The sequence below is a fragment of the Geotrypetes seraphini genome, chromosome 10 (assembly GCF_902459505.1).
Source record: "Geotrypetes seraphini chromosome 10, aGeoSer1.1, whole genome shotgun sequence".
NCBI lineage: Eukaryota > Metazoa > Chordata > Amphibia > Gymnophiona > Dermophiidae > Geotrypetes > Geotrypetes seraphini.
In genome coordinates this window covers 20,478,193-20,490,840 of record NC_047093.1, presented here as the reverse complement: position 1 = coordinate 20,490,840, position 12,648 = coordinate 20,478,193, and the positions used below count along the sequence as shown (strand labels likewise).

The 12,648-nt window shown below is 40.7% G+C and overlaps 1 protein-coding gene across 1 annotated transcript in view; it reads right to left on the bottom strand.

Moving 5' to 3' along the window:
- Nucleotides 1-4,807: 4,807 nt before the first annotated feature.
- UTP6 (UTP6 small subunit processome component) overlaps nucleotides 4,808-12,648 on the bottom strand; it is a 45,375-nt gene continuing 37,534 nt past the window's right edge. Inside the window, exons 14-19 of the mRNA XM_033961642.1 lie at nucleotides 10,122-10,301; nucleotides 7,486-7,566; nucleotides 6,730-6,839; nucleotides 6,183-6,249; nucleotides 6,006-6,078; nucleotides 4,808-5,382 (exon numbers count right to left, since the gene is read on the bottom strand). Of these exons, the coding sequence (XP_033817533.1) occupies nucleotides 5,225-5,382; nucleotides 6,006-6,078; nucleotides 6,183-6,249; nucleotides 6,730-6,839; nucleotides 7,486-7,566; nucleotides 10,122-10,301 (669 nt within the window). The 3' untranslated portion in view covers nucleotides 4,808-5,224. The remainder of the gene's footprint in view (nucleotides 5,383-6,005; nucleotides 6,079-6,182; nucleotides 6,250-6,729; nucleotides 6,840-7,485; nucleotides 7,567-10,121; nucleotides 10,302-12,648) is intronic.

The following is a 12,648-nucleotide window of genomic DNA, read 5'->3' as shown; positions in this document are numbered from 1 at the left end:
AGATGGGGGTCAGAGGAGAGCCATACTCGACTCCAGGGTGGACTAGGCCTAGAGAGAGATACCTGCGCCACCGGATCCAGGGGGGGGATAGAACCACTTGCAAAGGGAGGATTGGAGGGAGAGAGAGAAGCACGCATGGTAGGGGTTGGAGGGAGAGAGAAGCACCCATGAAAGGGGGTTTCAGAGAGGGGGAGAGAGATTAAGAGAAAAATCACAAGATGGGGGGTGTTTGAGAGAGAGAAGGAAGGAGAGAAGCACTAAAAGAGTACAAACTCATAGAGAGGGGGGGGGGGGCTCATAGAATTCCTGAGTGTCAGAACTGTTACCACTGTGGCCAGCGCTAAAACCCACACTATGATTCTGTAAAAGGGGGGGAGGGGTGGGTAAATTTGTTACTGTAATTTTCAGAACAGGTTTATCAAGCGGACAAGTCTTCAGCGTGCAAGTTGTTTCCTACAGTATATGACAGCAAGATGAACTGTTGGTCAAAAGTGCTTTAGGTGTCTGTGAAAAGTCCCCAGATTTGAGACTTGTTTTACTTGCTTTATTCCATTCCATCCTCCTCCACCAGAGCATTGGAAAATCTAATTACAAGCAGAAAAAGGAACTTACTCCACTGAAAGAGTGGCAACATAAGACATGAATTGTGATTTCATTGAGTTTACTTACGAGTGTCATCTGATGAGTGTGATGTGATTTTACAAAAGGATATGGGTAATTTCAAGGTAAAGTTTCCCATCTATGTGAACAAGTTATGGTACCCATTACAACACTTCATCTGTAAACATGCTAACAAACTAAATTGGAAAGGGTCATGTTCTGTAGTGATGACTTATAAATAAACTAAGTACCTTTGGTATAGTGTATAGGCCCTAAAGCAACTGACTTTTAGAAACTAGTTGACTGGGAAGGTGGTAAAGAGAAGTGGTAACTGGCATTCACTCTGAGGAAAACATAAAAAATTGTCCTAGAATTGGGCAGCTAAGATGGGGATCAAATATAAATACAGGATCAAACATTTTCACGAAGTTGCATAAAAAACCACCCTTTTTTTTTAAAAAAAAAAAAATGTAGCTTGAATATGGAACCTCCATGTGGTACTTATGGGAGAACCCTTGCTATCTGCTTCCAGAAATCATTTCACTTGGAAAAATCATTTATATCATAGTTATAACCTCAGGAAGAAGGATTAGTGAATGGCAAGCTTTGGTAAACTACCCTCTGCTTCTCTGCTCACACTCAAAATTCCTCCCTACGATTGTCTCAGATTTCACCTTTGTGCATCTCTTACCCCATAAAATTCCAGGCTCACCAGTATCCAAGATTGACACTTCCCAATTGGGTTTCAGAATGCATTTTCTTTTTGTTACTCACTTTCAAATCTCCCACCACCAAGACATAACTGTATAAGTCCTCACCAATTTTGTGCAAAATCGGCCTCTATATCAAATTTCAGATCAGCCTCTATTACATATATTTGCTAAGCAGACCTAAAGGGCTCTGTCCATACATTTACCAAACATTACTGTCCAGAACTCTAGATCATTTGTCAGCACAGGATGTGACATTCGAACAAGCATTCTCCACAGGTCTAAAAAGATCCTTTTCTTGCTGTTTTCCCTTTCCTCCACCTACTATCAATTATTTATATAGCGCTACCAGGTGCACGCAGCGCTGTACAGAGTCACAAAGAAGAAAACGGTCTCTACTCGAAAGAGCTTACAAGCTAAACAACATAATGATCCAAGAAAACGTCAGCCTAATTAGTGTAATTGCAAACTAATGGTCAATTTTACCTCTTGAGTTTATAAGTCAAATGGTTGTTATGGAAGGCAATAAACTAATTGAGACAATTAACAAAATTACTACTAATTATTTCTATAGCACTACCAGACGCATGCAGTGCTGTACAGAGTCACAAAGAGTAAGAAACAGTCCCTGCTCGAAAGAGATTACAATCTAAACAGAGAAGACAGACAAACAGGATGTCATGGATACAGTTAAGGGGAATGGTTAATCAGCTGGCTGGGTTGGAGGGCAGAGGAGTAGGGTTAAGTATTGAAAGCTATATCAAAAAGATGGGTTTTCAGTCTGCTTTTAAACAAGGGAAGGGGCTTGACGGACAAACTCAGGTAATTTATCCTAGGCATAGGGGAAAGCTAGATGAAAGGGACGAAGTCTGTAATTGGCCTGTAATAGATCATTGTTTCCCTTTTAATTGATAATTTTAATGAAAACATTTATTAAATCATTGAGTGATAAGACAAAAAAGATGAGGTCATCACTATTACTTAGACTACCCATTTTATAACCTCAGGCCACCAACTGAAAGAAATTTTAGGTGTCCCTCAGCTTGAGTCATCTCTAAAGTTACCTACTTTTCCTTGGTAAGTTGTCAGAGAAAGTGAAATTGCTTACCTTTACAGGGGTTCTCCATAGACTGCAAGGAAAAGCAGCCACATTCCCCACCCCCTCAACACTAATAGGACATCATAACCTATTATATCAATTTTATTATAGACTGAGGGGGAGGAGGGAGACCACGCATGCTCAGAGATGTCAAACACAGATGTCTGAATGGAGCTACTACTACGCTTCTAAATTATCCGCCATCATGGGCAACAGCTATTTTTTAAAAATAGTCAAAAAGATTGTTTGGTGTTTTTATTTTAAAAATTAAAATGCCAAAGTAACAGATATCAGGTTGTATAATAAAAGCTCTCTGCTTATTAGGTCTCCCCACCCCCACTAACTTCAGCTCTCATAATTCAAACACATAACTAGAGAAAGACACAGGGACAAATTTGTCCCCGTCCCCACAGGAACTCAATTTCCCCATCCCTGTCAACTCTTATCTTAACCGCATAAGCCTCACACACTTATGATTTTGAAGTGTTTGAGGTTTGTGCAGATGAGGACAGAGCTTGCAGAAATGGGGCAGGGACAGGAAAATATCTCAACGGGATGGGAAAACGAGTTCCCACAGGGTCAGGGAAAGATTTGTCCCCATGTCATTCTCTATACATAACAATGCATGTGCTAATCAGACAACACTTCTTTATTAGCTTTTTATAAAAGATCTCCATTATTAAATGTCCTGCTCAGATTACTGGGAACAGTCTTATGAAGGAGTTTGTTTGTCCTGATGCAGCATTCGAAACATAGCTATGTCCAAGAATTATAACACCAATTTTGATTAACAAAATTGTACATGACTAAGATGAACTCATAACCTATGACAATTCTTATGTAAATTTACAATTCTTGTAACCTCCTGGTAAATCTTATGTAATCCGCCTTGAACCGCAAGGTAATGGCGGAATAGAAATCACTAATGTAATGTAATAATGCTTTCTGGACGTACAAGGAAGTGATATTTGACCAGGTTTGTCTGTATGAACTTTTACTGATAATGGTCACACATCTGAAAAGTTCTTAAAAAGAGCATTTAAGTTGGTATAGTAGGATATACGAGTGTGTGTGGCTAGAGATTACTGGGAAAGTATACAGATTTTATTAATACAGAGGAAACCCTGAGGCTTAAATTTTAGCCCTCTATTGGCAATTGGAAATATTTTACCACTTACGCACATACATTTGTAATATTTATTTTTATAGATTTTGTATATTTTCATAAAGGCTAGAGCAAATGTTTTTTTTAATAGTGATTGTTTTGAAGGGATAACATGTAGAGGTCCACACATTCCAATAAACTTTAGATTAAGCAAAAGAGCATCCTTACAGGGGAAATATCGCAGTTTGGAATGTTAATAGCCCCTACCTGCAAACTGCTTGATTTTGGGGGGTTTTGCATCTTGCAATAAAAGTACTTAGTTTAGTGGATTGCCTCCAGTAGGCTTCAGCTCCTGTTTTAGTCAAATATATTTTATTTAGCTCAACAAAAGAAATGAAACAGGTAAGAATACGCATAACAGCTAAACAAGCTCAAAACATTTTCAAGAAACCCCGGCCATACTACAGCTCCCCCCCCTCAAACCTCCAAACTTCCCACCCCACCCCACCCCAGGTCCTCTTTCCAAGTGAATCCCCAGTTGCGAACTGCATTGCAAAATAAGCAGATGTACTTAGAAAGGGTATAACAATATAAAAGAATATCAACAGTTGAGTAGGCGGCTATGGGCCACTGAAGTCATAGTAGTCCAAAATGGCTCCCAAGTGTGCTGAAAAAAAAAGTGACCCGGGAGCGAGAAGTCCCGCACAACCCACCTCCACAAGTAGTAGTCGGGCGCCTCCCTTCAAGCCATTTAAATTGAATACATTTCAAGGCAATAAGTACTGTCCATTTGAGAAAAGCCGCAACTCCTCGTTTACGGGGAGAATAACATGGGACAACTCCAAACGGGACCAGTGGAGAACGCTTGACAGTGATACCAAAAAGAAAGATGGCGCTCCAAAAGGATCAAATGGAAGGGCATTCAGCTCCTGTTTTTAAATGCAGCCATTGTGTCCAGGTAGTTCTGAAGGTTATCTGCTGTGCAGAACAGGCAGTTGGGGGTGTGTGGGAAGAAGGACATAGTTGCAAAGTACAGGCTCTTTACCTTGTGGACCACCGCATTGACATCCAGACCAATTTGTGACAGCAGTAGATGATAATCGTATATGGATGCCTGCAATCGATGCACTGCCAGATTAACCAATCTTTATCATTCAGGATGGGATGCTTTATATCTACTAAGAAGCCCTCATCACTGGCAAGCAGAAAAGGGCTGCAGCCAAGGCAGGAAAAGAAGATATGACATTTCAACCCAGGTAGGTATTCAATAAGACCAATCAGACAAAACCAAAGTACAGTTTCCAATTTTTTTAATATAAATATATTAAATGAAAATATAAAACAACACAACCTGAATATTTCCTTGCTTCTAAACCAGTAAATAATCACCCTTCTTTTCATACATCAAGTCTAATCAAATCTACAGGAAGCAGTCTGGTTTATGGTCTCACATAACTGAACAGGACCCAAAACGTATCAAACAACTGCCCTGTAAGACAGTTCTCTACTTCCATCTGAAGAATCCTTCCAGCTACTGTCAGGAAGTGGCTTTCTGAGAGGCTCATACAGTACATGATTTAAACCGGAATCTGGTACACTAATGCTGCTTTAAGTTGAGTTAAACAATATATAAAAGGCCAAAATAACTGCAGACAATGTGAAAAATAAAGGTTCAGAAAATAAACAGTGAAGGCTATAAGATACTTTTCTCTATAACTCTCGAGTTTGCAGCAAAGTGTATTTAGACACAAACTCTTCCACTTGTTCTCCCTGCAGCATCTTCAAAGCCCTCCAATGAATCTGACCACAGTTTTCGGGTTTCCCTTGCTGATGGCTAAGCTCCTCTTTAATGTACTCCAACCAAAGATCTGTATAGAAAGATGAAAACAGAAAAAGAATATATATATATATATTCCCCATTATACTGGGAATCAGAAACTGATTCATTTCAAGCACACCTGGATGCTCTCTTTAGCAAAATACAAGTACATTTGAGAGACTTGAGATCATACTCCATATACCCTGGTTTAGGAGTGAGGTTCACTGCTGTCACGGTATGCACAAAACAAATCCGTTGGGAGACAGTGCTCTCCAAAAAATCTCTTATCTGCTAAATGGGGGAGTTGTGCTAAGGTTTCTGAGTCAGAATTGTTTTTGTGGATAATACTAGCATGTTTCTGGAAACTCTGGTGGAGATTTTACAGATTATTAGTTAAAACTGGTAAAAGCCTATAATCACAATCCTAAATTCCTGCACTGCATCAGTTTTTTTTTCTTTTTACTGTATTAAAACAGAGTAAGCTGATTCTCTTATAGCATGCATAACAGTCAAAGAGCCCACTGAAGTCCGACCGTAGCGTGAGCTCATTTGTTACTTTTTCAGTTCATGGGGTAGACAGAGCTAAAGTAGACTGTTTAACAATCTCCTTGAACAATTAAATTCAAAAAGTAATGTAATGTCTGCATGAACAGATGAAGACATATTTTATACCAGGATCTGTAGAGCCAAACTCCCTCACAGCACGTTCATAGAATTCCCTCAGATTCAGCATTTTACTGGCTTCCTGTAACAGAAAGATGCTCATTAAAGCAAGCAATCGAGATAAATGATACATAAGGCATTGAGCCCTATCAAATTTGACTCGGACCTACATCCTACAACACTCACTTGCTTCTTTTCAATCTGGATCATCATCTTGAAAAATTCAAGTGAAAATGGTCGACTTTCACGCAGACTACAAAGGAAAAAGGATACATATTTATCACAATTCCTGCAAAGAATAAAAACAGCTGAATTTTACATTTTAAAAGGGTCAACTAAATGATAGAAGAATGATTATATTTTTCTTAAAGGGTTAATAGAACCCTTGCAGTCTAATTATGGTTGGCTGCAACACAAAGGTAGGGACATCCAGATTCAAACATCTTGTTTTATGCAGAATCAGTGAAACTCGGGCATGTTATGGAAACAATGTGCTCAAGATCTGGGGAGAAAGGAGCAGAAAGTGACTGCTACAATCTGTGATGCCCTCTGTTGGCAGGTAAGCAGCACTGGGCTGGACCCGGGGGAGGGAGGAGGATTTTGAGCTCCAAAGGAAAACTATTCCTCTAGCGGCTAGTCCCTCATTGATCAAGGAAAGTCAAGTTATTGGGACTAAAAGAGGGAAACAAAGAGTTTAAACTATCAGAAAAATCAGGGTGAAAAAAAAGTAAACCTTGTAAAAACTCTTTTAGCTTTTTTGTAACCACAGGTTCTGTAGGCCCAATCTAGGTATTTTTCTTTCATGGCTACTGACACAGCTGGATTTGTAGAGAGTATGGATCTCTGCAAGTTAAAAAAAAACAACCCAAAATGCCATTATAATTAGAAAATAAAAACAGGAAAATACCTATCCACTAATGGATTATGAACTGTGCAATCCTCAAGGAAAGAAAATTAAAAGGTAATTTCCCTTTTTCCATACCATAATTTGTATTTCCTAGAGACTTCCTTATAGGTTTTGCAGAGACAATTGAGGTGTCTCAGAATAACAAGAACTAAAAGAATAATTCATTAAAGTAAAATCAGGAACAGAGATAGAAGAGAGCCCATCAGTGACATGTAGAGAAGGTCCAGTGTACAGTGAAAGCTGGAAAAAGGAAAACAAACGTATGTACACACATAGAAGACTGGAAATACAACAATTTGCAGAATTAGGATGATCTGAGTGAGAAGGCAGCAGCTCTTATTTCAGAGTATGTTTTAGTAGAAGATGCTGCAAATCATTTTTACTATACAATGACAAAATATTAAAGGAGTGGAGTCTGACATACAACCAAATTACAAAATAAAAGAAAATGTAGCTCACTCTGTCACTTTACAAGAAAATGAGCTACTGCTTGTACACAGATTGCTATTAAAAATGGGATGGTTCCCTATAGTATGACTAAATAAGTAATAAATTTAAAAAGGCAGTAGTGATGTCAGGTACCTGAAATAGTTCTTCAGTAGCATTCATGCTGTTTGCTCCTTCGCTCCATTCCACCCACAGAGTCCATAAAGGGAGTGTGTCCTGCACCATATGTGTTTGAAAGAGAAAGGCAACTGCTCAATTGAACCCCAACATATGTGGCTGAATGCTATCATAGCAAGTCCCCAAGCATTGCTTAAAGCAAGCCGACTGTAAAGGCATGGTGTCGCATGCAAATTAGACACATTTACCCCAGATTTTGTATAGGTCGCCCAAATGTGGGTGTGTATCCTAGATCCACAGGTAAACTAATTACACTTCTCCCTCGGTATTCGCGGAGGTTAGGTGCAGAGCCGGACTGCAAAGTGTGAAAAATTGCGAATAACTTTTCGGTCGGCTCTGACCCACCCCTGCCTGCCTCCTGCGTCCCCGGAACCTTACCTGGTGGTCTAGCGGTGGAAGCGGGGCAGGAACGATCTTCCTATGCTCCTGCCCCGTGCAGAGCTGTCATTAGAATGGCTGCCGGAAGTTCCCGTTGTAGTCTCGAGACCACCAGGTAAGGTTCCGGGGAGGCTTAGACGGCTTAAAAAATAGGCAAAAATGAAGATAGCTTGTTTGTAAAAATTAAATAAATAAAAATTGCGAATAACCGAATCCGCGGATACTGAAACCGTGGATTCGGAGGGAGAAGTGTAGTCAATTAGGCACTACATCAATTATTGACATTAACCACTTAATTGGCAGTAATTAGGAGTTATACACAGATATGCCTTATATCCTCTTTTATTGTGATAGAAACTCGGATATGTGAAATACAATAATATTCTAATCTGTTACACTTTCACAAAAGTATATGAATGTCATGAATCAATGTAAGCAGTGCTGCTTCAGTTTCAGGAGATGTGTGTTTCTCAAAACACGGAGGAAAAAGCCTCAGGCAAATGCCCTCCCACCACCACAATGGTGGAAAAAGGTGGTAGGGTGGTAATCTTCATTGGCAGAAAACCTCCATTACACTCCCTGTTAAGTAAACTGTAAGCAGGGCTGTCTATGCAATCGACAGATGAAAATTATTCAACTTATCTTTTATAACATGCGCCTAAATTTCAAAGCATTACAAATCTAAAGGGGGTGTGGCCATGGGTGGGTGAGGGGTGTTCCCAGAAATTAGGATCCAAAGCTGAACCGCGAGGCACATGCAGCCGCCGACATCCGCTGCCAATGAGGCTTCCCCACCGCTCCGGCCTGCGTAACGCTTGCACAGGCCGGCCACGAGTATCTCACGCCTGGAGCACTTTTTCCCTTTAAAAGAACTCACTGTGCTGAAAAACGTCCTAGCTGTAAAGAAAGTGCCAGTTAGTTGAGAAAAACCACAGAAAAAAAAGGCACTTATAAAGAGAAATGAGCCCTTTAGACCGGCACACCTCAGGATTTTTTTGTTATTTATTTTTACTTAGTCAGAACAGACTCCACGGCTTTCAAAGCTGGAGGGCTGACCAACCAGGGGGCCAAGCCGCCTGCTGAGGCCCACTACAAAAATATGGGGAGGTGGAGAAGGTGGGGGGAGGGACCCAGCACGAGACCCGCAGGGTTTAATACCCCCGAGGTCAGACAGATCCCCAAACAGAACCCACCCAAGCTCTATCTGGCACAAAAAGGGGAACCAGGAGTTCACAAACAAAGTTCCAACAGTGCTAAGAGAGCTGAAAAGCCTTACCACCTGCTACCGGAGACTGATGAAAACTGGAGTAGCAAGAGGGGCATGCTATACTGATATACAAGTTTGCTGGTAGCAGTGAGGCATATTACCCATTCGTAAGGACTATACAAGTCTACCAAGTAATACAGAATAGTTTGTTGAGGTTTACCCTTTCTTAATGGAGCTGATGTAACTTCCTTTTCCAGTGTAACAGGGTCTGAAGAGACCACGAGAGACTGAAGCCGCCTAGCCTGTAGGCAGTGCTCTGCTTTAATTGCCAGCACTGCCGGCAGCTATGAAAGGTTAGAGAGGCAGGGAAGGAAGGAAGAGGAGAGTCGACAGGGGGAGAGAGGAAGAGAGGAAATAGACCCAACCGAACTCCACTGAACCACACAATGGGGGGGGGGGAAGAGAGAGAAAGGGGGGATATAGTGGACTGTGTCAAGTAGTGGGCAGAGGCAGCTTTAGGTGGCAACAGCGGCAAGGTAGCTCTCCAGAGAGGGCAGCGATGGCAAGGGCAGATTTTCATGGGAGGGTGGAGCAGTAACAGCAAGGATGACTCTCTGGGGGGGGGGGTGGCAGTGACAGCAAGGCAGTTGTTTTTGGGAGATAAAACGGCACAATTTAGAATGTGGGGTAGGGGGAAAAGAGCAATGCTGGATGGGCACAGAGGGAGGAGAGACAACTGTGTTAACTGCATTAAAACATTTTTTAAAGCAGTTACCTGTTTAAAATGTTATTCACATTATTAATGCTTTAAATGTACAGCCCTAGTGTTAATATCATCATATAACTGAATCTGGGTGCCCAGATGCTGTTACAGGATGGGGTCTTACCATTCAGAATTGAGGCACTTGAAATGGTGATGCCCACTTATAGAATCACCCCCACCCCCCTAATAAACAGTAGGAAGCACCACAAATTCATTAATATGCCCAAATGCCTGCATTCAACTGACCTTTGTTTTCACCTGGCAAAAGGCTTCATTAAAACACTGAAGAATATCATCTGACTTCAGCTTCATTATCACCTCAAGCCTCATTTGCCACATTTTTACCGAATGACTGAAGCGCTCTGTAGCGACTGTGCTTATCTCGGCCGCAGTCTCCAGCTTGTTTAACTCCAGCAACACCTCAACCTGGAAAGAGCCATTGAAAACCAGGAGCAGAGAGAAATTTGCATCAGTCACGGGGAAGAGTTTCTATACAGAAGAAAAGCTAGTACATATCGAATTTGGTCTGCAGTTTGTTGCATACTAGAGGTTAGAACAGCAGTGGAATACTACAGCATGCCTTTTCATAGGAAGTAAGACATACAGTCAAATTCATTTTCATTGGTTGCTTGTAGAGATTATATCGAGGGCCAAGATTTTATATCATTTTGAAGTGTGTTTACAGGGGGCTTCTCGAGTATTTAACCAGCTGTCCGGTCCTAATATGTTGCAGCTACTTTGTTCCACTCTTCTCAGCTGGCAACGATTCACTTGGTGTCTACAAAATGTAAAGGATTTTGCTTTGAGGGTGCATAATTATGCAACTAGCTTTCTGTTGAACTGCATGAAGAAATTCATTTTCTGGATACCAAGAGCAGACACCAAAGTACAAATAAGATTTTTTGTGCAAACATAAATATAATTAGATAAAAATCAAAGACCCAACATGGCTATGTTTCACTCCACTAAGGGCTGCATCAGGGGTCGATTCAAAATTGGTCAGTTATAATATTCAGAACTGCCAAAATATTATTGAAATCTGGTTCAGCTAAGGAACCACAGCAGTACTCCAGCCTTTCTACTACTATTTTCAAAATTATCTTCCTTCCAAAAAAATAAAAAGTAAACCCCACCCCCCCAAAAAAAAAAAAAAAAAAAAAAAACACATTCAAATGCTGGGTTTTACTAAACGACACTAAGGTTTTTAGCGCAGGCCAGTGAGGTAAATGCTCAGACACTCACAGAGGAATTCTATGAGCATTTACCTTGTCGGCCTGCGCTAAAAACCTCTAGTGCCATTTAGTAAAAGGAGCCTATAAGAATTGCTGTCCTGGGACAGACCGAAGGTCCCTCAAGCCCAGTATCCTGTTTCCAACAGTGGCCAACCCATGTTCTAAGTACCTAGCTATATCCCAAGGAGTAAAACAGATTTTATACTGCTTATCCTAGGAATAAGCAGTGAATTTCCCCCAAGCCATCTCAATAATGGCCAATGAGCTTCTCTTTTTAAGAAATTATCCAAACCTTTTTTAAACCCCGCTAAGCTAACTGATTTCATCACATTCTCTAGCAATAAATTCCAGAGTTTAATTACATGTTGTGTGAAGAAATATTTTCTCTGGTTTGTTTTAAATCTGCTACTTAGTAGCTTCATCGCATGTCCCCTAGTCCTAGTATTTTTGAAAAGAGTGAACATGCGATTCACATCTACCCTTTTCACTCCACTCAGTATTTTATAGACCTCTATCATATCACTGCTGAGCCGTCTCTTCTCCAAGCTGAAGAGTTCTAGCCGCTTTAGCCTTTCCTCATAGGGAAGTCGTCCCAAAGTGATTTAAGCGGGAAAGAGGCTACGTGGACCTGAATCTATAAATGACACCTAAATTGTAAGCACCACTCCATGTGGTTGTCAATCAACTGCAAGGCGATGTTTATAGAATGACATCTAGCAGCGCCAAAGCTGACTCAGGCCTCGCTAGTATATTAGGCCAAGAAGTTTACTAGTGCCTACCTCAAACGCTTAAATCTAACACACCTATTCTCCGCCCCCTAACCACACCTACTTTTCAGGTAGGCAGAGGGTGCCTCCATGTAGGCATTTCTAGGCGCTATGTGGATATCTGTGTGCAACCCTAATCAGCAATTGAAATAATTTTTTTTAATGGGTCTTTAATGGCTTGGTCAATTACCATGAATCTAAACTGATGAACACACATAAAAAGATGCTATTTAAACGAGAAAAAGATTGTTAGTGTTATGCTCTCCCCTGACGAAGCTTTGATGTGAAACAGTTCTGGCCACCATTGGGAAGAAGGTAAGTACTCCTTTAATTGTTAAAAAAGCTGCTTGTTGTTAATCACATGTAGCACAAACCTTAAAAGATAGGTCTATTAAAAAAAACATTAAAAAATCCCAAAAACAAGAAAATAAAAAAATAAGATTTCACTAGTAAATATTTAAATGAGGTTTTATGCCCTAATGTGTTGCACCAACGCTATGAGGGGCATAATCGAAAGGGACGTCTAAGTCTGTTTATGTCCATCTCGCAAGTCGTCCAAAGTTAAAAAGAGCCTAAGACACATTTTCGAAAGAGACGTCCAACTTTTTTTAATTTCAAAAATCATCTAATTATACGTCCTGCCAATCTGATCGTCCAAGCCGCAAAATCGTCCAACTTTATACCACATTTCCGTCCAACTTTCCTTCCAAGTCCAAAACGCCTAGAACAAGCCCTGTTGGACGTGGGAGGGGTCTGCAAAGTGATGGACTGCAC